This window comes from Gymnoscopelus braueri (genome assembly GCF_963280865.1).
Source record: "Gymnoscopelus braueri genome assembly, chromosome: 17".
Taxonomy (NCBI): Eukaryota; Metazoa; Chordata; class Actinopteri; order Myctophiformes; family Myctophidae; genus Gymnoscopelus; species Gymnoscopelus braueri.
This window is the reverse complement of record NC_137617.1, coordinates 22,172,883-22,196,926: the sequence shown is the minus strand read 5'-3', so window position 1 is coordinate 22,196,926 and position 24,044 is coordinate 22,172,883. Positions and strand designations below refer to the sequence as shown.

General features: G+C 47.2%; 2 protein-coding genes across 3 annotated transcripts in view; one reads left to right on the top strand and one right to left on the bottom strand.

Annotated features, from left to right (window-relative positions):
- rab26 (RAB26, member RAS oncogene family) overlaps positions 1–24,044 on the bottom strand; it is an 85,305-nt gene that overhangs the window by 5,403 nt on the left and 55,858 nt on the right. For both annotated transcript variants that reach the window (XM_080454888.1, XM_080454889.1), the window contains exon 5: positions 23,968–24,020. In XM_080454888.1, coding sequence (XP_080311014.1) covers positions 23,968–24,020 — 53 coding nt within the window. The remainder of the gene's footprint in view (positions 1–23,967; positions 24,021–24,044) is intronic.
- LOC308104688 (uncharacterized protein) lies at positions 3,216–6,766 on the top strand. Its single transcript, XM_080455182.1, has 3 exons — positions 3,216–3,324; positions 3,865–5,084; positions 5,353–6,766. Exons 2-3 carry the CDS (start codon positions 3,935–3,937, stop codon positions 5,394–5,396), a joined length of 1,194 nt encoding a protein of 397 aa, XP_080311308.1. The 5' UTR covers positions 3,216–3,324; positions 3,865–3,934; the 3' UTR covers positions 5,397–6,766.

Genomic DNA, 24,044 nt, shown 5'->3' with positions numbered 1-24,044 from the left:
ATCAGAACAATGGGATTTACGTTCAAAATCGTCCGAGTGGAATCTTATAATAACTTCAACAAGTGTACTATGTATCTTTGCATTCATACCGTAACGCTCCCACCCACCACAAAGATAGCCTAGCTTCAGTAGCTCTACACTGTACCAGTGGTGTAAAGTAACTAAGTACATTTACTCAAGTACTGTACTTAAGTACAATTTTGAGATACTTTTGCTTTACTGGAGTATTTCCAATTTCCAATACTTTTACTTCTACTTCACTACATCTCAGAGGCATATATTGTACTTTTACTCCACTGCAATTATTTGAAAACTGCAGATATACATTATTACATTATAAACCACTAGCCATATGTTATACATAGGCTATTTGAAAATAGCAGATCTACAAGCTCTGCGACGCGTTGTGAGCTTGTAGATCTGCTATTTTCAAACATTTCAGTACTTTTACTTTTGGTACTTTGAGTACATTTGATACCAATACTTTTGTACTTTTACTCAAGTTAATTTTGAATTCCGGACTTTTACTTGTAACAGAGTACTTCTACATTGCAGTATTGATACTTTTACTTAAGTAAAACATTTGAGCACTTTTTCCACCACTGCTCTATACACTGTACTGTAAAATCGTGTAAATGGATAAATGAACACTGAGGATTTGTACGTTTACTTTTATGCTGTGTGTCAGCAGTAGGATGCTGACATTAATGCAGGCTAGCATAGATGTGGCTTACCTAAACACCGAGTGGGTGCCCTACTTTTATGTCTGTAATTAGCAGAGATCACACATGAATATGGACCATCATTTCAGTTATGCACACTACAGTCCTCTGGGGGTGGAGGATGTGTGTGTGTGTGTGTGTGTGTGTGTGTGTGTGTGTGTGTGTGTGTGTGTGTGTGTGTGTGTGTGTGTGTGTGTGTGTGTGTGTGTGTGTGTGTGTGTGTGTGTGTGTGTGTGTGTGTGTGTGTGTGCACGCGCAACCTTTGTTGTATACTGGGAGCCTTGTCAGCTGTTATTGCCTCAAAAACAAGATCTATAAATATTTAATATTTACACAGCTATTTATTTGACGAATAAAACCTTGTGTGACATAGGCCTAATGAATAGTTGTAGCCTCTTGGCTTGTTTTAATCAAGTAAAATGGGTTGGAAAAGGAAAACATCAACTCGCATCAAAGCTCACTTTGATAAGTTTTTAACTTGCACATTCTACTGTGAAATCTGGCATGAAGCCTGATTTATACTTTGTCGCACTCAGGTGTCACGTGCCAAAATTTACTGGAGTATTTCCAATTGTCTATTCTTTTACTTCTACTCCACTACATCTCACAGGCAAATATTGTACTTTTACTCCACACACACACACACACACACACACACACACACACACACACACACACACACACACACACACACACACACACACACACACACACACACACACACACACACACACACACACACACACACACACACACTAATGACTAATTGTAATTGTGTTACATGTTTCCTCTATGTGTAAATATGCTATTTGATTATTTGTGGGTCACCTGTCTCTCCTCTGCAGTGCTGGCAATCCTGTTGATTGGAAGGGGCCAAGCACTGTAGAGGAGGAGGGGTGGATGTTAATGTTATTTAGCATTTTGCTTGTATGCGTCTGGTGCCTGAAATATATTCATTGAATTGTATTTATTGGAAATGAGTTTGAAAAGAAGTATGTAATTGTAGGTCAACTCATGGGCCTTGGTTTGCCTTTGTTAGTTGTGAGTTATTGATACCAATTACTATCATTGGAGTGTTCAGTTTGACTTGAGGCTAGCCAGGGACAACATCAGGGGAGAGATGCCAGGGCCCAGTATCTTGCGTTCGTGATTTGTTGTTTTCTTAAGTGTAGCTTTAAGTGTTTGTTTATTTTTCATATTTTTTAATGTTGTTTTTGGCCAGTCTTATTTATTTTTGTATTTGTCGCCGGCTTGCACTGTATTGTAAATTGTAAATGTATTTGTGGACCTGCCTGCTTCATGGAGCCTTGAGCCATCGGCCAGCCTTTTCACAGGGTGCAACAGTTAATCTAAAAAGATGTTTTTAAATAAAATAATCAACTTTGGGGGGACTGAAATAAAAAAAAATCTCGCCTTTGGCCATTCCGACCTGACGGGATAAGCAAATTTCTCTCTCTTTTTCTCTCTCTCGCTCTCTCGCTCTCTCTCTCTCGCTCTCTCGCTCTCTCTCACACCTTTCTGTCTCCCTCTGTTCATCATGGTGCAAATACACAGTAAAATGGATTTGACAGTGTAACAGTCAGATCTCCGTTAATCCCCAATCCCCCGTCTAAAGGTTTTACGCTATGCTTTTTGGATTACACCTCTTCATTGCACAGCAGATGAGTACAGTAGCAGACCTGAATCCGCAGCAGATCATTTGATGTGGGTGATATTATTGACGTCCCCTCCAGAAACATACTCCTGAGAAAAGTCCATATTTGTGGTCCCACCAAAGGTTTAACTGAGATCTGCGCCCTGTGCAAATCCTGACCTGAGAATGATTCATCCTGTACCATACACAACCTTGAATGATTTCTATCTGCGTGGGAGCAGATTTGGAGGCAGGTGGACTGGAGAAGTAAAGCCATCAAACTGCAAAGCACTGTCTATCAACCGCAAGTATTCACATTTGCCCGTGGCTAGAATAGAACAGAACAGAACAGAATACAATACAATACAGCTACTCATGTGGGTCTTTCTCTGATGACAAAAAAACAAATTCCCTCTAACCTCTTAATTATAGCTCCCAACGTGTCGCATCATGACATGACATGTTTTGCCTATAATGAAATGGCCAAAGTAGGGACGCCATGTTGAAAGTGGCTAATCTAAAGGCAATGCCTCTATGTAAAGTCAGATTGGTCCTGCACAAGTGTCATCACCTCACATGAACGTGAAATGTCTTTTCTCACAGTCAAACCACATGTTTCCCTTCCTGTTATTTCTAAATTCTATGATGGTATCTGGTGCTGTTTAAAATCAGGGTGGGGTAGTGGTAGTGTGTGTGTGTGTGTGTGTGTGTGTGTGTGTGTGTGTGTGTGTGTGTGTGTGTGTGTGTGTGTGTGTGTGTGTGTGTGTGTGTGTGTGTGTGTGTGTGTGTGTGTGTGATTGTGCCACAGGGGGACTCTTGTGGGTTTCAGAACTTCCATTTGAGGAAGGACATGGTAGGGTGGACCGTTGGGTGGTGAAAAAGAGTGACATGATAAGAGGAATGAAGACAACATTTAAAAACCTTCACAACAACCTGATACAGACAAGTTCTCAGTCCTCCGTGCTGCAGGTAACCAGGTGTTTTTTAATTATTATCCACAAACACTCAGTGAAAGCACTAAGTTAGTTAAGGACAAGATAGTCTACAGTGTTTATTGATTTTGTGTTTCTATTGATATTGTTCAGACTATCTCATAGTACAAATCCTGAGTGCAGTGTTTTCATCAAATTGTGTCCTTGGGTTTCTGTATAGTGAGTGAATTCAAAGTGAAGTAAATATAGCTTTCTTTGTCTAATTGTGATAGAGAGACATAAAGAGATATATTTGCACTTAAAGCAGAGTATGCAGTGAGTGGCATCTGAAAAAAAGGAAATGCTGTATGTGTATGCTGTGTACGACACTATTCCATTAAGTTGAATAACTACATTTCTTTTAACACTTCATCATGTATGAAGGTATAATGTTGCTGTCATGGCAACCAGTATTTTTGTACAGACTGTGCTCATAACAAGTTGTGAAACTGTTCAAGTAGAAAGGATGGGCAACGCCTATTCCTCTTTTCACAATTTTACAGTACACACTCACTCTCTCTCCTTCTCTCTTACTCAGATGTTTCAAAGTTTCGATTATATGACTGCAATCATCAGACTGGACAAAGGCTGTCACCCCATCGTTCAATATGGTTTCTAAGGGAATCCAAGCTAACTGCATCCCTGCTAGCCAAATGAGTAAGATACCCTCTGCTAATTATGCTAGTGCACCCCGTGCAAATTCTAGCTCATCACCAGCCAGGCAGGACAGAGTGGAGAACACAGAATGCAGCGAGGGATCAGCCATCGTTGTCCCTGCACAAGTGGACCGGCCCGATTCTGTGACATCACACAGCAATAAGTTCAGAGTGCGGTCCTTTTCAATGGCCTCTGCGTCCAACCAGACCACACCCTCTCACTGTCAAAGCAACAGCCAGCGGAGGTTGACGGCTGACTTCTGTAATGGCGGGGATTCCCCTGTTATTGGTGTCAGGATGAGCAAAATAAAACCTGACCTTCCTCAGCGTGGAGTGTCCCTCCTCCACGACCGTGTGACGCCCCACTCCCCGTCCAAACGTCACTCGTGTCCCCCCTCAGGGTTTGTCTGCCCTCTAGCCCATACGGCCTCCTCTTCTTCTCCCACTCCTCCCACCATCCCGACCTACGTCATCATGGGTCCATCTCCTCTGGGTGTCAGGATGCGTCCCAAACCATCCACTTCCGCCCCCAGGGCTCGCACAGCCAGACTGTCTCTGCAAGTTCCTTTCTCTGTCACCATCCCTGAACTTGAGCCTAAATCCACCCCTGAGTCTCACCCCACCACCCATAACTCCAACCAGTGTCTTAACCGTGACTCCACACCTAAGACTGACCACACCCACAGCCATGTCCTCAGACCACACCGTCGTCACCACTCGGACTCCTCTGCCTTCCTTGCATCCCTGGCAGCGCCGTTTCCTGCGGTTACGCTCGAGGAGCTTAGTGCCGTCCAGCTCCGCCCGGTCGTCTGTTTCGATGGATCTGATGATGTCTTCCAGGAGACTGAGGAGCAGCAGCAGCAGCAGCAGAAGATACTAGTGTCTCCCAAAGGTCACAATGCACCACCGCCCATCGCAGCAAAAACCTCCCTGACCAGACGGTTGGCACGCCACATTGCACAGTCACTCTCAGCCCAAGCTTCACCCCCAGCTACAGCTACAGCTACAGCTGCAGCCGGGCAGGGAGAGGCCATTTACAGCAGGGTTAGAAGGACCAAAGCCACGCTTACAGACCACAGCACTGGAGATGCTACAAAACCTGGTATGCATTTTTCCATTTATTGTATTTCCTCAGTGTTTCTTATTTTACTTTTACTACTTTCTATCAATGTTTTTAATTGATCTGGGCTTTATGGAGTGAAAACAGTCTGGTACTCAGGCTATCTCTGTGTTGTTATTGTCTGTTTTGTATCTCTGTTTTTTATATGGACATATTGTGTCTGAAATAAAGTTTATATATATATATATCACTCTGCAACTACATTGAACAGACTAAACAATGGAGGCTTTCTTTGGTTCTCTGCATATAGGTAAGGAGCAGGGGAGATCCACAACATCACATTTGCCTGGTTGAGGAGACTGGGGACAGAGGCAGCATTCTGGAACAATGTGCTGGAGAAAATAGCATTCATTCAACTCTGGATCGTATTGTTAATTTGGTTGCTGATAGGTTAGTATGGGATTTTGATGAGTTGGGATAACTTGAGTAATTAGCTGTTTTTGTTTATCTTCTTCCTACCCTATTTTATGGAAATCTGGAAGTTAGATTTGCTACACAAATGGTTACTTTTCAGTGTGTATGATATAAAGGTAAATGATCATTTGAAGATACTGTACAGGCACATGCAAGCATACGCATTCAGTGTGCAACTGCTTTTTGTCAAACAAAATGACATGTACGAAGCTTCAGACTATGCCTTTTCAGTCAGCTTAAACTATGTTACAGCATGTAATGTTTTATTATGGATACTGTTGACGATGATCAAAATATACTAAACTAATGTAAAAATAAAACGGAATCTCATTTATTTTTAAAGGAAAGCTCAAGTTTGTACTGCAGAATTCATTAAATTCAACCCAGATATTTATGGTTCATTGACTAATTAAAGAAGTGTTCACTACACAGTAAAATCTGGAGTATTAAAGTAATAATGATTTGAGAGTGTAAAAATGTATTCCTATGAATCCATTTCCTTTAAGAATGTGAATATATCTGAGAAGCTGGATTTAGCAGATTTTGGTGACTCCATGGCCTTTCCTATAGCACCAACCTTGCACTCAAGATACAGTATATCTAAATTGACACTGCAGTTTGGCTTCCCAAGCAAAAGGTTGAGATTAAAAATCTTGGGAGTTATTATGGTTATTATGGTGGATTCAGAACGTTTTAAATGTCACATCAACATGGATACAGAGTCTGCTTTTTCAGTCCCAGAAACCTAACCAAGGTTAGGCAATTAAGCAGAGAAACTGGTTCATTCTTTTATCTCTAGTCATCTGGACTATAGCAATGACATTTTAACTGACATACCCAAGAAATTCATTGACAGATTGCAACTCATACAAAACACTGCTGCTAGAATTTTAATGGGAACTAAGAAAAGGGAGCATATCATTCCAGTTCTGCATGCTGGCTGGCTGTGACTTTTAGCGTTGATTTGAAGGCCGTCTTCTTAGTTTGCACATCAGCAACAATAATGAAGAGGCATCTTGTGAAAACAAAGGTGTGGACCTTGCAGAAATTGCAACAGAAAATTGGCTAATAAAGGCTCCTCTACAACATATAAAACGACCTAAGAGATCCAATTTGTGCGGGTCATGTCGTACAGTGCCTGTACCATAAGACCAGTAATATCCAATAATGAGAAAATAAGGAGTGAGAGTGGGGAAGCTGAAAAGAAAATGCCAGGTAAGGGAGAAAGTTACGTAGCCTGGAAACTAGACCTGACCATCCTACTTCCCCCAAACAAATCATTGCTGTGCGGCAGAAACCTTGCATCTCCATATTTTATGTTTTTCCCCCCTGTGAATTAATGCCCTACTTCGTCAAACTACAGTATCACACAAAAGTAGCCGATCTACAAGCTCTAAACGTGTCGCAAATAACACTTGTAGATCTGCTATGTTTGGTTAAGTGGTGTCTTTTATATTTTTTTATAAATATTGAAGTAAAATTGAAGTATTAACAAGAGCTTGTGACTAAATAACTAATTGACTCCATTGGAACACTTTTTTTTTTTTCATTTCATGAACAGTTACCATTTTGGACATACTGTACAAGGTTTACACCCAACAGCAAGAAAATGCTCTCTCGGTCTCTGTCAGCTCCTCTCTCTGCCTTTCTTTTTCTCTGTCTCTACAGAATAGACTCTACCCATATTTATCCCTCTCTCAACTCAGCAACACACACACACACACACACACGCACGCACGCACGCACGCACGCACGCACACACGCACACACACACACACACGCTCAAGCCTACAGGCAAGTACCGCTTTCATCTATCTTTATCTATACATACAGCAGAGTCTAAATTTAGCAGCACTAACCAGAGAAATAACTTTCCTCCCCATGATTTGTGCATTCTCATAAATAGGCATAGAAATAAATAGATTAATATTTTCAGCACAGTGATAAATAAAGCTTTGACCTGAGATGGAGGATTGTACGGATAGAAGTAGGAGGTAGACCAAGTGGAAAGAAAGAAAGAAAGAAAGAAAAGCCCCACCATTCCCACCTGCCAATCAACAGCCTGAGTGTGCTTCTAATTGACCCTTTGTCAAGTATCCTCTCTCTCCATCCCCCACAATTGAAATAAATTGTCAGAGTGCTGACAATGGGTCAATTGAGCAGCCTTGTGGTGGGCCTGAAGAAGTCTCATTTACTGTATCTGTGTAGGCTGGTTGACACTGTACACATACTATCCACTGTTAATAGTCTGTACATATACATGTATATTCATTTAATGATGAAGGATGTATGTTCATATTACTCATATATATTACATACATTATATTACTGGTGGTAGTGTACATTATACTTATGCCTATTATATTTTACTTGTATTTAATAGATTATTCATTACAAACTCAGCCAGTAAAGAGTAGTTGGCTAGATCAGAACTTAAGTCTATTAAACATATCACACAGTCTACATTTCCCAAAAGGAAATGCATATACCGGTAATTCAGTTTGATCAGAAGCGGGGATGAAACATATCCCCACTGGCAATAAAAAATTAATTAACCAGAGGGGGATATCAAAAGCAGATGCATGGATTAGTTAGGCATCTGGGTTACTTTGCTCCTGTTTTGTATGCATAAACTCAACTAATTTGGTTTCCTCACTGAGACAGACAGTAGAAGTGGGAGAAGCACTGGGAGGATTTAACGATTTATCGATCGGTCTGGAGATACGGGTCATCGCCACTGGGCACAAGGATTATGAAAATGTAAATGACTATAATATAATATAACATAATAAATGAAAATGTCCCACTGACTGCAGTACAAAGTCTTCTGCCAGAGGACTCGGCTGCGTTTCCCATCCAATCATGTCAGTTGACAACTGACATCAATCAAGCAAGAGATATGTCAAATCGATTTCTATTTTATAGCTGTGCCAGTTTTCTGAACAACAAATCGCCCTTGGCGTGAAAAGGCTCTCAGTAGTTTTAATGATTTTCCTTTAGTCTCAATGCTGAATCGTACAGGTCAATAACAATAAACCGTGTGTGTGTGTGTGTGTGTGTGTGTGTGTGTGTGTGTGTGTGTGTGTGTGTGTGTGTGTGTGTGTGTGTGTGTGTGTGTGTGTGTGTGTGTGTGTGTGTGTTCGCGCGCTCGCCTGTGTTTGTATGTGAGTGTCTATGTTTGTTTGCTATGAATGTAGGTGTTTCTTTGCATATGTATGTGTGTATGTGAATGCATATGCATTTGTATATACATGCAGATGTGTAACCCTGCTTGTGTGTTTATGTGTATTTCTGCAGCCAGCAGTGTCTGCAGCTAATGGTGGTCGTGTTGCCACTCTAACAGCAGTTATGTGCAGAGACAAGGTCATTTTCAAAGCTATAAAGTCACATTTTTTGTGTGTGTGTGTGTGTGTGTACTGCATGCATTTCAGTATGTATGTGATAATCAGAAAAGCCTTCACATATTCATAATGTACACACTGCATGCATTAGTGTCACATCAAAAGGAGCACAGATGGAAGTGGTAACACTCTCATCCTTTCAGGCGCATGGGGATGAAGGTACAGTAAGCCATGCCCTTGATAAAGTCTTATTCCCTTTGATGTGAAAGTCCAAATTGCCTAAATTGAACGAAAAGGAAGCAGGAGCAAATTACGTATGAATAAAGAAAAAAAACCTAAACAAATGAGAGCGCAGAGGGGAGAGAGTGGGAGGGAGCAAGAGAGAGACTGACGTGAGATGAAAGAGGAACGCCTGGAGGGTGAGACGGGAAACAAGTTCTTGGGAGCACTCATGTACCGCCCTTACTTTTGAGAAGCACTTTCGCAAAGTTATAATCTGATGCCATTTTAGCGTTTTTTTCCCCTGTATTTTATGCCATTGTTTAAGATTCCTCAGTGCTCCTTACACTTATGAACGATAGTTCAAGAGAGAGACAATTTGTGATTGGGGAAAAATAGAAGACATCTAAGTCAGTCACCAGAAACACCTTTACCTTTACTCTTTTCCTAAGAGACAAAAACAGATGGAGAAAGCGAGAGAGAGGGTGAAATAAGAACTTAGACAGAAAGTGGTAGTCAATCACAATCACATGTTGAAAGAGTGAAAGGAAAAGGAAATGGAGAAATTGCATTAATGATTAATGATATTCGGAAAGAAAAAAGTGGGGAAAAAAGTGGAGAACAAACTAAGAAAACAAGTACATCTGAAGATAGGTCTGGCCCTTTCAATTTGCATACAATTTGTAAATAAACTGCCAATTTTTATTATGGCCACTATTGGGCAGCTCAACTGCATGCATGTGCCGTCTACAGGAAGCTGCAGAGAACACATGCCCCGGTTCAGCTTCAGGTTCATTGGGTTCACATCACAGAGGAGGGGTGGGGTGGGGGGTGGAGGGTTTAGGGGCTTTCGGGTATGGAACTGCTTGGAAGATGGGGGTATGGGGGGGCTTTCAGGTAGGAAGTGGCCGAATGCCTGTAGGGAGATGTTTTCTAGTAATAATAATATTAATAACAATATTAATGATAATAATAATTATTATTATTATTAATATATTATTATTATTATTGTTATTAAAATGTATGTGTATATTTTGTCTCATGCATCCGGCTATAGGTTTGTTTGTGTTCTGTAAAATACTATCGCAAAAAAACAACAACAACAACAGAAAGACATTTAGAGTGAGATGCAACGTTTGTGAAGGACAAGCACAGCATGGGCTGTTCCCTCATATCTTCAGTTATCCTGGGCTGTCTCGTGCACCCCGAGGGTTCACTGCTAATGGATCTCACACAATGGAACACCGGCAGTGAGAGTGGATGTTGTTTCAGTGTGCTAGCCTAGAGTGCTCAATCACAACACCGACGATGATGGCGTGTTGTGCAGTAGCCATCTTTGAATAGGTCAGGGTCACAAAGGAAAAAAATAACATTTCGGCATTCTGCATTTCGGAATTGGAGTTTCCAACTTTGTGTTTTACAGTGGGGGCTGCTACAGAACCTGACCTTGGTGGTACTTATTCTGAATCTGCACACACCCAACCTGCCTCGGTGGTGAATACAGTGGTAGTCAATGTAGTCGTTCCTCTTCATGCCCTCATTCTGCACGCATTCTGCATTAATACAGCAGGAAACTCTTTAGCGCTGTGTACTGTGAAACCAAAGTCCAATATCTATCAACGAGTACGTTTTTCTGTTTTCAACCTGTATTAGCACTACCGGCAATTCATTTTGAACTTTATGCAGAAGAACTACATTATGTAGAATACCCAATGACGCTACTCAACCTGACTGTCATCTGGAAGATGTAAACAGAACGTCAACAACCCTGACATCCCTATTTTGGACATTTAATTTGATTATAGTCAGAAATGTATTGAAATTGGCTATGACCTGACTCACACATACACAACCATAACAAACCCGATACGACCATATAAAGGCAGGACACTATGACCGAGTCGCTCAGATATGCGGTTGTCCAGAACCGCCGATCAGACCGATATGTCCATATATGGGCATATATGTGGATATCCAGTTGTGCAGAACTGCAGATCCAACCAATATGCCCATATATGGGCATGCCAATATACAGGGTATGGGCATATACTAATGACATCAGGTATCTTCATATATATGGGCATAAAAGGGACACCGACAGACAGGTACAACGAGTACCCGGACAAAGCCGACACTATATGACTCAGACATATTGGTCGGATCGGTGGTTCGGGACGAACGCATTTTCAAAGCTAGCAGATGATGTCACTATGCTTTGTTGTGAGCTTGCAGATTGACTATTTCTGCTATTTTTGGAACAATGTTGAAAATCTAAAATGAGGCTTAAGTGTTTAATGCAGAGCGCACAGTCTACACACAAAACACCTTGGTAGTAGCATCCTCTGACCCCCCCCGCCGCTCTTTTTCTGAAAATATACCTTTTGCTGCTACTTGAGCTTTTACCGTTATGTATTGTATTGTATGTATTGTATGTCTTACTGATGAATTGAGTACAATGGATCACAATGGAAACAAGCCCCTTGGGGCTTTTTGCGTTATCCTTTTAGCATAACTTTTCACTGTACTACATGTACTGTTAACTAACTTGTGTAACTTGTGTTAAGTATTTAATCAATCAATCAAAAGTTGTAAGCATGTGCGTACCGGTCACACTTCAGGCCCCCCCCGCCTTTCAAAAATGCTGCTTCCAGCTCCCCCGGATGTTCTCTGAACGCCCCCCAGGGGGGCTGCACCGCCTATTTCTCGTAGAAAATAGGACGTACATTAAACAAAAAACATAAAAAGATGAAATATGGAGATACAGGCTATTTCTTAATGACGTCACATTCGTGTTATTGTTTCATATGTATAGAATGATGTGTTTATAGAATCTCTTGCATGCTGCTCAGATTTATTGGGGAGTGTTCTCTGAGCTGTGAATTTCCACCAAGAGAAGACTGTATAACGTTGCTGTCAGGCAGAAACCTTATTCCATAAGGTCTCCATATTTCATAAATGAATGCCCCACTTCACCGTACAGGAGTGCCACACAAAAGCAGTGAAACTAGCCTATCTACAAGCTTGTAGATCTGTGAGCATGTAGATCTGCTAGTAATAATAAAAAGGGAATGGTTTTGGACATACAAGGTTTCCTCCCGACATCAACAATAACCATTTGTTTCAATAAATGCTTAGATCCTCTGATGTGTCTGTGTCAGAAATTATGTACAGTGCAGTAATTTAGGATCCAACTTTGCTTTGTCTGTTTTTTCTTGGGCTATGTCAAGAGCATTAGCAGGCAAATCACAGCCACTGTGATTAAATTAATACAAATGAAATGATGCGTGTTTTCATATCAACATAAACATGATGGGTTCTTGACATAATCCTGGAGTGTGTATAATAGTGCTTTTATATGCTAATTGCCTCTTATTTACCTTATTTATTTTATATTACAAGAAACATTGCTGTTTGTTGTGCAGCCTGTATCGAATGCACGTACGCGCGCACATACACGCACACGCACACAGTACAAGCATGTACGCGTGCATATGGCCTACACACGCCTTTGCAATTTTCCAGACCGCTGGGCCTTATTCTCTGTACTTTAATGAATACCACTGATTAACATTAACAAGTGCAAATTGTCTGCGTGCATGTCCCTCTGTGTGTGTGTGTGTGTGTGTGTGTGTGTCAGCGCTACAAGGAACAGGTGTCCTCTCTCATCTCTCCACAGGGAATGATAGCCCACTGTTCTATTGCACATGCGCACGCAGACACACATACACGCACCTACACACACATGCACACACGCGCACACACACACACACACACACACACACACACACGCACACACACTCACACACACACCAGTCCACCTCCCACCCGCTGTGTCTGCACCTGCTTATGTGCCTCAGAGCCACGCCATTTTTTAAATGCTAACGCTATCTCCATATTAAAATGTTAACAGCATGCTAACTCTATAATACGAAATATTGGTGAATGTGTGAGTGGTTCAGGGCTAGTACATCGTACATGGTGGTGGTGGAATACACTGCAAGGGGGTGTCAATCATATTTTAAAGTTGTAAAATACAGAGAAATACAGTAGTGTAAGATGTTCAGTACAAAATGACTGAGGATTTAATTTGATTTCTTTTTTTACAATGGATTTTTCTTTTCCCCTTTCTCTCCCAATGTAGTCAGGCCAACTTCAAATTCCCCCTTGTACTGTAGTCCCTTGTCACTGCTGACCCCTACTGGTTGGTTCGTTATGGAGGGTGTAGTCCAAACTGGGGTCCGGGGACCCCCAGGGGTCCTTGAGGGGGTTCCAGGGGGTCCCCAGCTACATTAGTTATTATAGCATCAAAATCAGTTTCACTACTTTAACCCTATGCATCGGCTATTTGAAAATATCTGATAATATATCCTACAATATCCTACAAGCTCACAATGCATCGCAATGTGACACATTATGAGCTTGTAGATCTGCTACTTCTTGACAAAAATGTATTCCTTATTCCATATATATTCCATATTGATTCCTATTCATTTGGGGGTCCTTGACATGAAACAGTCCCATATTTTGTAGGGAGAGCTGTGCCTCCTGATGCATGTATGTCTATTGAAGCAGGAGGTCTCTCCACTATTAAAATAATCATAACTCGCTGAATTCTGAGCCGATTCTCAGGCGGTGTGCTTTGTTGGTACCGACTTTGTGCATTCTCACCAACACCTGTCTCTAAAATTCAATTCATGAATAATGAATATAGGAATGTGCAATGATCAAACTCGTGTAACTGGAAAAGACAGACAGAGGCAATGGTAATGGCTGTCTCCCCTGTTTCTATTCCCACTTTAATGGCAAAAGGACTGACAGGGAGCAGGGCGCCTGCAGACATCTCCACTGAGCTGTGTTGGTAATGGTATGAAAAGCAGCAATGTTTTCGCTGAGACTTACACAAACCTTTACCATAAGCTCAGCTGTCCTCTTGAGCATTGCCTGAGGGTGAGCTACATACCAAACAAAGCATGTCCGCACCTCAAATGTGAAAGCTGTGAAACTCTTTTTGTTCAGTTTTTACCCCTATTTTCCAATCATACCGGTATAAGAGCCATTTACTTGGTGATCTTATCTAGAGCAATTTCCAGCACATACTGTATAACTATTGTTCCTAGTACACAAATACTACAAACAACTAATGCCAAAGAAAGGTCAGAATCGAAGTGTCTGAACACAGTAGAGATCAGGGAAGAGGGACAGCATATGTGGACAAGAGCTAGATCAAGAGAATAAGAGAACTAGAAGAAGTGCTCCTCGAAGCACAGGTCTCCGCCAGGTCAGGTAGTTATTGTGGGCCAGCAATGGTCATTATAGAGGTGAGTGGAATTTGTAGAAGTTGAGGGATTAATGTTGACGAAGTTATTGCACAGACACAATGTGTTGATTTGTGGGAGTGTAGAATATAGTTTTGTGTTTGAGGTACTGTTAAATGTATTGACATTTTGTTTAAAGCGAACCACTTCTGTAAACACACACAGACACACACACAGACTGACGAACGGACGGACAGGGTGAAAAACATAGTCTCGGCCATGCCTTCGGCCTGGCGGAGTTGAAAGGGAAAAATATGTAATATGCAATGAAGATTCAGTGGGGAGAGGAGGATTTGAGGGTTTTCACTTTACAATGAGAAGGTTGGGTGATGACCTGGTTCTTCTCATAGGGTAGAAGAGTGAGCTAAATTGCTAGTAGTAGCAGAGAAGCGCATAATCTGGCATGTATGAACCACTGAACCCCAGACTGGAACTAAATGTAGTTGTGTTCAACGTAGGTTCGGGAGTAGAGACCGCCCTCTGCTCAGCCACTCAAGTTCATGATCAAGTTCACCTGCACTGCTTATCTCTCAGCCAATCCACGTAGCAATCACTACAGTATAAATACACCTGCGATTGTATCACTTACCTGTTTGATTTCGCTCGCGATACTCAGACAACACAAACACCAACAAAGCAGATATAAAGTAATCGCCTTTTCTTTTGCTCGCAATCGCAGGTAAAAAGCAGTTTTCCATTTGTTCTTTTCTCCTCACATCTAAGCAGCAGCACTGTTGCTAAACCAAGTAAAGCTAAAGTTAACACAACAGTGCTAGTGTTTATAGATCAAGCAGGTAGTATATCAGGTATTGTATAGCGTGCGTCCTCCGCCGTTCCATCAATGGACGAGCGCGAATTGCACTTGTATGCCTCCGACGACGAGGAGCTGTTTTCTCTGTCACCGTTCTCCCATACGGTGTCAGAGTCCAGCTTCTCGTCGTCGTACGTCCGCGGGTCCGAACCCGAACCTCGGCGCCCGCCAGCACAGCCGAGACGCGACCAGCGGAGCGGACCCGCGGACGCGTCCTCCTCTCGCCGCGATCAGCGGAGCGGACCCGCGGACGCGTCCTCCTCTCGCCGCGGCGCCGTCACAGCCGGCGGCAGTTCGCACGGCCCCGTGCCGCTGCTTTCCATCTCCTTGTGGACTGTCGCCGGCCTACAGAGCGTGCTCGCGGCGAGGGGGGTTCCGTTCTCCAGAGCAGACCGCAAACCCGAGCTGTTTCACCTCAGCCCAGCAGTTCCAGGTCCAGCGGCCGCTCCAGCGGCCCCGCCCACGCAGGCTCTAGGCTCCGCCTCCCTCCTCCCCCCCCCTCCCACCCTTCCTTCCCTCCTTTCCCTGCGCAGCCGTCCACCATCATCTGGACGGCACAGCGCCCCCCCCGCCCCCCTAACAGGACGGCACACCTTGCCTCCTCCTTCAGCGCAGCATAGCTGGCTGCTTCCTTTCCCGGAGCGGCGCCGTGCGCCTTCCTCCCTCCCTTCCTCCCTCCCTCCCTTCCCCCCCCCTTTCCTCAAGGGCCTTGCGGCTCTCCCCCCCTCCCACCCTCCTCCCCCTTCCCCCATTTCCCTGGCGCCGAGCGCCCCCTTCCCCCCCTCCCCCGGGACGGCAGTACCTGCCTCCTCCTTCCCCGGACCGGCGCAGCGCGCCTCCATCCCTTCCCCCCTCCACCCTCCTCCCCCTTCCCCCTTTTCCCGGCGCCGAGCGCCCCCCTCCCCCTCCCCCCTCCCTCTAAGCGGACGAGGAAAGACCACCACAGCACGGCCGCCCCGCCACCGGACCGGCACGCCGTGCTTCCTCGCCGCTCAGACCGGCGCCGTGCAGCTCCCTCCCCCCTCCACCCCTCCCTCTCCCCCTCCCACCCTCCTCCCCCTTCCCCCTCTTCCCGGCGCCGAGCGCCCCCTTCCCCCCCTCCCCCCGGGACGGCAGCACTGCCTCCTCCTTCCTCGGACCGGCGCATCGCGCCCTCCTCCCTCCCCCCTCCCACACTCCTCTCCCTTCCCCCTCTTCCCGGCGCCGCGCGCCCCCTCCTCTGGATAGGCACCGCGTGCCGATTCCTTCCTCCCCTCTCCCCCCTCCTCCCGGGACAGCACCGCGTGCTTCCTTGCCCCGACGGGCCCCCACCCCTACCAGATCGGCGCCGAGCGCCATCATTCCTCCCCCCTCCCACACTCCTCTCTCCTCCCCCTCTTCCCGGCGCCGAGCGCCCCCTTCCCCCCCTCCCCCGGGACGGCAGTACCTGCCTCCCCCTTCCTCGGACCGGCGCAGCGCGCCTCCCTCCCTTCCCCCACCCCACCCTCCTCTCCCTTCCCCCTCCTCCCGGCGCCGTGCGCCCCCCGGCCCCCTCGAACGGCACCGTGTGCCTTCCCCAGATCGGCGCCGTGCGCCTTCTCCCCGACGCCGTGCGTCTCTCTCCCCACTTCCCGACGATCGGCGCAGCGCGCCTCCCTCTCCGGAACTCCACAGTCCGCCTTCCCCGGGTCGGCACGCACGTTCCTCCCGGCACCGTGCGCCCCTCACCCATCATCGTCACGCCAGGACAGCCCGTTGTCCCGCCCCGGCCCAACGGCGCTCAGCTCTTCACCACTCCCGCCTCGGCCCGGCCGCCGCCGCGCCCCCCACCGGGGATGCACCCTCCACAGGGGCCGCACCCCCGCACACCTGGCAGCCTACTCAGGCCCTGCCCCCGCCCACTCAGGCCGCGCTCCCGCCCACTGCGGCCGCCCCACTTCCTCCGCCTCAGTCTGCACCGCCTACTGAGCCCATACCTCCCACCGGGTCTGCGACACTCACCCAGACCGCCTCACTACCCAACCCGGCCCAACTGTTCTCGCTCCTCTCCTCCATCTACTCCCAGGCCCCGCAGGCGTCCTCCAGCCTCGCACCCGACCCCTTCTCCGCGTTCGAAGGGGCTAACCTGTTCAACGCTTTCACCCCCCGAGCCCCCACCCACACCCTGGCCACGGCCACCCCAGCCGAGCCTCCCCTAGCCGAGGCAACCCGGCCCTCTCCCGTTAGTGTTTCCCTCCGACAGCAAATCTTGAACGGTGGGTACGTCGACCTGGCGGTACTCCTCCAGCCGTCCATCATCGACCCCCTCCGCAATAGGGAAATTACAACGCCCTTCGGGTTCCTGGCCCAACTCCGCCAGTCCCTCCCCACCCGCTCCCGCGATCTCACCCCAAGTGAATTCGCTTATTCATTCTCCCTCTTCAGGGACATCATTTGCTCCGTTTACCCTGGCCGTCGGGCCGAATTGGATCAGTATATGTTCAATGTACTAGAGCTGGCCATTCGGTTCGGCGGCACGGGGTACTATAATTACCACGTCCTGTTTGCCACAGCAGCAGCCGCCCGCATCCAACAATTCAATGTAAATTCATACTGGGGGGCCCTGGACCGTGAACTCTACTGCAGGGTGTTCACGGCCAGGGTCGCGCTGTGTTGCGACTTGTGCGGAGCCCCTTCCCACCCGTCCGCCGTCTGCACTACGGCCACTGAAAAGCCCCGGCAGAGTGGCAAACCACTTCAGTCCACCACCGCCAATCCACCGCCCCTTTTTCCCCGCAGTCGATCCGCTGCACCCCCCCCCTCCATAGTCCCCAGGCTATCCTCCAATCTCTCCCGTTCCGTGCAGCCCTCAAACGCCAACGATGCTAGAGGGAGGCCAGTGTTGTTTCAGGCCGGCAGACAAATCTGCAACAATTTTAATGACGCTGGTTGTTCATCATCGGCTTGTCGCTTCCTGCACGTTTGTTCATTCTGCGGGGGAGCTCATGCTCGCCCCGCCTGCCCCCACAACCCCACATCCACTCCCACCGCGTGACTAACACAGCAGTACCTTCGAACGCCCATCATCATCCCAGCCCTCACCACTGCCCTCCGTAATCACCCCGACCGGCCATTCGTCAATTTCCTCATCAACGGGTTCACCCACGGTTTCCACCCCGGATTAACCGTCACCCCCACCACATCCCACACCTGCCACAACCTGCAATCCGCCATCACCGACCCAGACGCAGTCGACACCCTTATTGCTAAGGAGGTAAGGGAGGGGTTCATGATGGGGCCCTTCGACACACCACCTTTCCCCGTGTACCGGATCAGCCCCATCGGCGTGGCGACCCGTAAATACTCGGGGAAGAAGCGCCTCATCATGGACCTCTCCTCTCCCCATAACTCTCACGTCCCCAGCATCAACAGCACCATCCCCAGTCATGATTTTTCCATGAAATACTCCACCGTCACACACGCAATAAACCTCATCCATCTCGCCGGTCACGGGGCCATGCTGTCCAAAGCAGACATTACAAACGCGTTCAAGGTACTGCCCTTACGCCCCGAATTTTGGCCTTTTTTCGGGGTCGCCTGGAAGGGCTCTTTTTATTTTTCTGTTAGGCTCACCTTCGGCTGTAAAAGCAGCCCCAAATTGTTTGACTCATTATCCGAAGCCCTGTGTTGGATCTTATCAAATAATCACCACGTCCCACACCTCGTTCACCTACTCGACGACTTCCTAGTCGTCGAGCCCCCCTCTGCCCCCCTAGCACACGGCCTCTCCACCATCCGAAGGGTTTTCGCAGAACTAGGCGTCCCCCTCTCCGAGGAGAAAACAATTGGCCCCTCGACCAAGCTAGAGTTCCTGGGCATCACCCTCGACACCATCGCTTTCGAGGCCTCCCTCCCCCCGGAGAAGCTTAACCGAATAACCCTCCTCTTGCACAACTACCTCCTGGCCCCCATCTGCACCAAACGTCAGTTGTTAGCCCTACTCGGCCATATCAACTTCGCACTCCGCATCATCCCCCAAGGCCGTCCTTTCATTTCCCACCTCCTCACCACAGCCTCCTCCGTTCCCAACCTGCACGATAATGTCACGATAGATCATTCCTCCCGCACAGACCTCCGCCTCTGGCTCCACCTCCTCACCAATTGGAACGGCATCACCTTATTTCACGACACGATAATTTCCAACCCTCACGACATCCAACTGTACACTGACGCGGCCCCCTCCCTCGGTTTTGGTGGCTTCTACCAGGGACGGTGGTTCGCGTCGGCCTGGTCACCAGATTTCCTCGCCTTCATCCCCCCCTCACCTCACCCTTCCTCGGCACTACACGAGCTTTATCCGATCGTCGTGGCTGCACTCATCTGGGGCCACGAGTGGTCCCAGAAATGCATTCTTATCCACTCCGATAACCAGGCCACAGTAGACATAATCAATAAAGGCCGTTCCAACTCCCCCGACATCATGCCTTTCCTCCGCCGTCTCACCTGGTCCTCCGTTACCCACAATTTCATCATCCGTGCAGCCCATATACCCGGTCACAATAACCTCATCTCTGATTCTCTCTCCCGTCTCTCCTTCCAGAGGTTTCGACAGCTGGCGCCGGACGCGGACCTCTACCCAACATCCATCCCTCCGTTTTCAGAGACCATCTTCACCTGAACCCCCAGCTCCGTCACCTCCTCATCCAGTCACGCCACCACATCATCAACGGTTTCGCACCCAGGACACTCACCACCTACCTCACAGCATGGAACACTTTCAAGAGGTTCCACACCAACACCGGCACCCCCTTCCCCTCAACTGACGTCACCATTATCGCAGCATTCCTGACGCACTGCCACTCCCATCTCCACCTCCGCACCTCCACCCTCCAGGTCTACCTCAGCGGGGTCGGCTTTTTCTTCCGCCTGTTGGACGGATTCCCGAGCCCGGCCATCTCCCATCCCCACATCACCATGCTGCTTCGGGGCCTTCGCCGCAGCGAAGTCCCGACCACACCCAGACGTCATCCCCTAACCTCCGACCTGGTTCTCCACTGCCTCCGTACCCTCCGTGCCGGCTACCTCACGCCCCACATCTCCTCCACCCTGGAAAGCATGTTCCTCCTGGCTTTTTTCGGTTTCCTCCGGTGCTCCGAGCTGACCTCCTCATCCTCCCGGTACGACCCCTCCCACCATCCAAGCCTGGCCGACATCACCTTCCACTCCTCCGAATCCCTCACCTTCACCCTCAAGCGCAGCAAGACGGACCAGCTGGGGCGTTCATCCACCATTCATCTCTTCAGGACAGACTCCCCCCTCAGTCCATACGAGCCCATCCTCCGCTACGTCACCACGAGACGTTCCCTGCACGCCACACCTCAAGACCCCCTCTTCATCACAGAGACCGGCTCAATCGTCACCCGTACCTGGTTCCACCACCACCTCCGTCAAGTCCTCTCCCTGTCCGGCCTCCCGCCCCAACAATACTCCGGTCACTCCTTCCGGATCGGCGCCGCCACCACCGCATCCCGGCAAGGCCTCCCGGACCATCTGGTACGCATCCTCGGACGGTGGTCCTCCCAGGCGTACCACTCATACATTCGGACCAACATCCAAGACGTGCACCACGCACACATCACCCTGGGCCGCTTGTAACTGCCGCATATTCCTAGCCTGTCCGCCCCGGAAGGGGGTCCCCTCCTTCGTGATCCTTCCCGAGGTTTCTTCCACCCGACCCTCCCGGTGGGAGTTTTTCCTCGCCCGACCGAGGGTCCAAGGACAGGAGGAATCATGTGACAGTTGCCCGCCTAGACCCCCCCTCCCCCCCCCCCCGGTCACCTCCACAACCGACGCAGCCTTTTGGGGGCAGCGTTTCCATCAGCTCATCTCCCAAGCAGCCCACTTCGGCTAATATTAGAGATCCGGATCTCCGATACGGGCTAAGTGGCTGCCCGCCTAGACCCTCTGGTCATCTCCACAAACCGATGTTGCCTTTTGGGGGTAGCGTTCGGAGCAGAGGCGACAGACAGCTCCAGGGCCGAGCAACCATGGTCGTCTGGCTCCCGAGACTACACCCCCACCCTGAGTCTCGCCCCACCTCGGGCTCCTCATCAATACACATACTGCACATCTCATTCCTTCAATAAATACTGTTTAACTTGAGCAGAAGGTGTGGTCTCTTACTAGTGAAATGTAGTTGTGTTCAACGTAGGTTCGGGAGTAGAGACCGCCCTCTGCTCAGCCACTCAAGTTCATGATCAAGTTCACCTGCACTGCTTATCTCTCAGCCAATCCACGTAGCAATCACTACAGTATAAATACACCTGCGATTGTATCACTTACCTGTTTGATTTCGCTCGCGATACTCAAAAATGCCCTCCTCCTCCCCAACATTCCCCCATAATTTTTTGCTCTCCTAACATCTCTACCTTCTTTCCTCCAGGAGCCCCGGGGGGGGTAGCGTTCGGAGCAGAGGCGACAGACAGCTCCAGGGCCGAGCAACCATGGTCGTCTGGCTCCCGAGACTACACCCCCACCCTGAGTCTCGCCCCACCTCGGGCTCCTCATCAATACACATACTGCACATCTCATTCCTTCAATAAATACTGTTTAACTTGAGCAGAAGGTGTGGTCTCTTACTAGTGAAAGGGGTTTTATTAGTTTTCAAAGAATATATCTCTTATTGATTTTGGTGAACCCATAGCCTTTGCTCTAGCACCAACCTTCGGCCAAAATGTAAGTACTGTACATGTAGGCTACTATGCTACTTTGTACATCTACAATAGACTACTTAGGCTCTCAGGTTCCAGAGTGAATCGCTTTCAGTTTAGGAGTCCCCAGACTTTCACAAAGGTTTCTTGTGACTCACATTAGTTATTGTGAACATTTGAGGCAATATTTCATCGATGAGACTGAACGGCTGATTAATCGACAGTTCTTCCTTTAGCCTATACCCGCAGCGACATCATTCCTCTCATTCCCTCAGCCCATCCTTTCTCCATTTTGAGTCGTATCAAAAGCATTCTCATCCCTGCAGAAATGATACATGTAGAAACCCCGATTCTGTATGATCATGATGCATAATAGCCAGCTGCTAAAAAGGCACAAAATGCTGCATTTGCTTCTCCCTAGGGACTGCTTTGTCCACTGATAATGATCATTCTCACACATACTCTAACCAGAACACACACACACACACACACACACACACACACACACACACACACACACACACACACACACACACACACACACACACACACACACACACACACACACACACACACACACACACACACACACACACACACTCACACACAGCCCTACAGTATGTGTAGGCGAGACATGCAGGTGCACAAACACATGCACACAAGGAAAGAGAAAGAGAGATACAGCGACACGGAGAGGAAATAACAGATGTTCTGCTGCCCACTTAATAGAATACCATATGCCTCACATCAGAGAGACAGAGTGACTTTACGCATAGGTTATAGCTGATTGTGCTCTTTGCTCTAGGTAGGAAATTTCTGTGTGATTCTGATACACATTATTAATTCTATGAAGGAAAAAGTTTCATGTTGTAATATAATTATGTCTATGCTGTCTCATGCTTAAGGCCTTCCTAATGCCTGGTACACATTACACAACGTTCAGTCAGCATTCGTTCAAATTCGAATTCGCTACTCTTACTGTCTTAAAGGGTATCTAACTAGGTGACTCAGGTGGTGAATAATTTCATGTTTCCTTCATGACTTTTCACCATAATTCCAACATTTCCTACTAAGCCATGAGAGTACTGTGAGATTTCGGTACCCGGTCAATATGTAGCGCATCATGAGAAACACTGTGAAAGTAATTAAAGACAAAATGGACAACAATAATAAGGTACCAACAAGCAGAACGAGGTGCCCTCATTTGTACTGAAAATAATACAGAAAAACCTGGAGCAGACAACATTTGTTGGGTTGCAGACAATATGGGCTTTAGACTCTCACAGTCACGAGAGCCCACCACAAGGACTGGCAAGAAAATCAAATAGGACGATTATGTGTTATCAGTTATAGCAGCTGCTAATCACAGCACCCCTGAGTCAGAGGACTCACACTAAATGACTTACTGTCACGGGTGCTGTGAATTGCCTGTAACATGCTGTGAATTGCCTGTAACATGCTGTGGATTGCCTCTAACATGCTGTGCATGGCCTCTAACATGTTGTGAATTGCCTATAACATGTTGTGAATTGCCCGCCTCTAACATGCTGTGAATTGCCTCTAACATGTTGTGAATTGCCTCTAACATGTTGTGAATTGCCTATAACATGTTGTGAATTGCCTCTAACATGCTGTGAATTGCCTATAACATGCTGTGAATTGCCTATAACATGCTGTGAATTGCCTCTAACATGCTGTGAATTGCCTCTAACATGCTGTGAATTGCCTATAACATGCTGTGAATTGCCTCTAACATGCTGTGAATTGCCTATAACATGCTGTGAATTGCCTATAACATGCTGTGAATTGCCTCTAACATGCTGTGAATTGCCTATAACATGATGTGAATGGCCTCTAACATGCTGTAAATTTCCTCCAAGACACTGATTGAAGCAGGAAAGAAGGAAGAGAAGGACGGGAAGAAAGGAGGGAGGGAGGGAGGGAAGAAAGAAAGAAAGAAAGGAAGAAAGAAAGAAAGAAAGAAAGAAAGAAAGAAAGAAGTAAATGAAAGAGAGAAAGAAAGAAGTAAATGAAAGAGAGAAATAAACTGAAACAACAGAAAGAGGGAGAGAGAGGAAGGCAGACAGAAGTAATTACCCTGATGTTGTCAAAGGATGCCTTGTTTGTAACATCATACAGGAGGAGCAGAGCTGAGGAGACACAAGACAGAAACA

Bases quoted from the DNA above. Each gene is read 5' to 3' on its own strand.
- LOC308104688 (XM_080455182.1), top strand. From the start codon at position 3,935: ATGGTTTCTAAGGGAATCCAAGCTAACTGCATCCCTGCTAGCCAAATG. The intron at 5,085-5,352 runs GTATGCATTTTT...CTCTGCATATAG, and splicing joins TGGAGATGCTACAAAACCTG to GTAAGGAGCAGGGGAGATCC.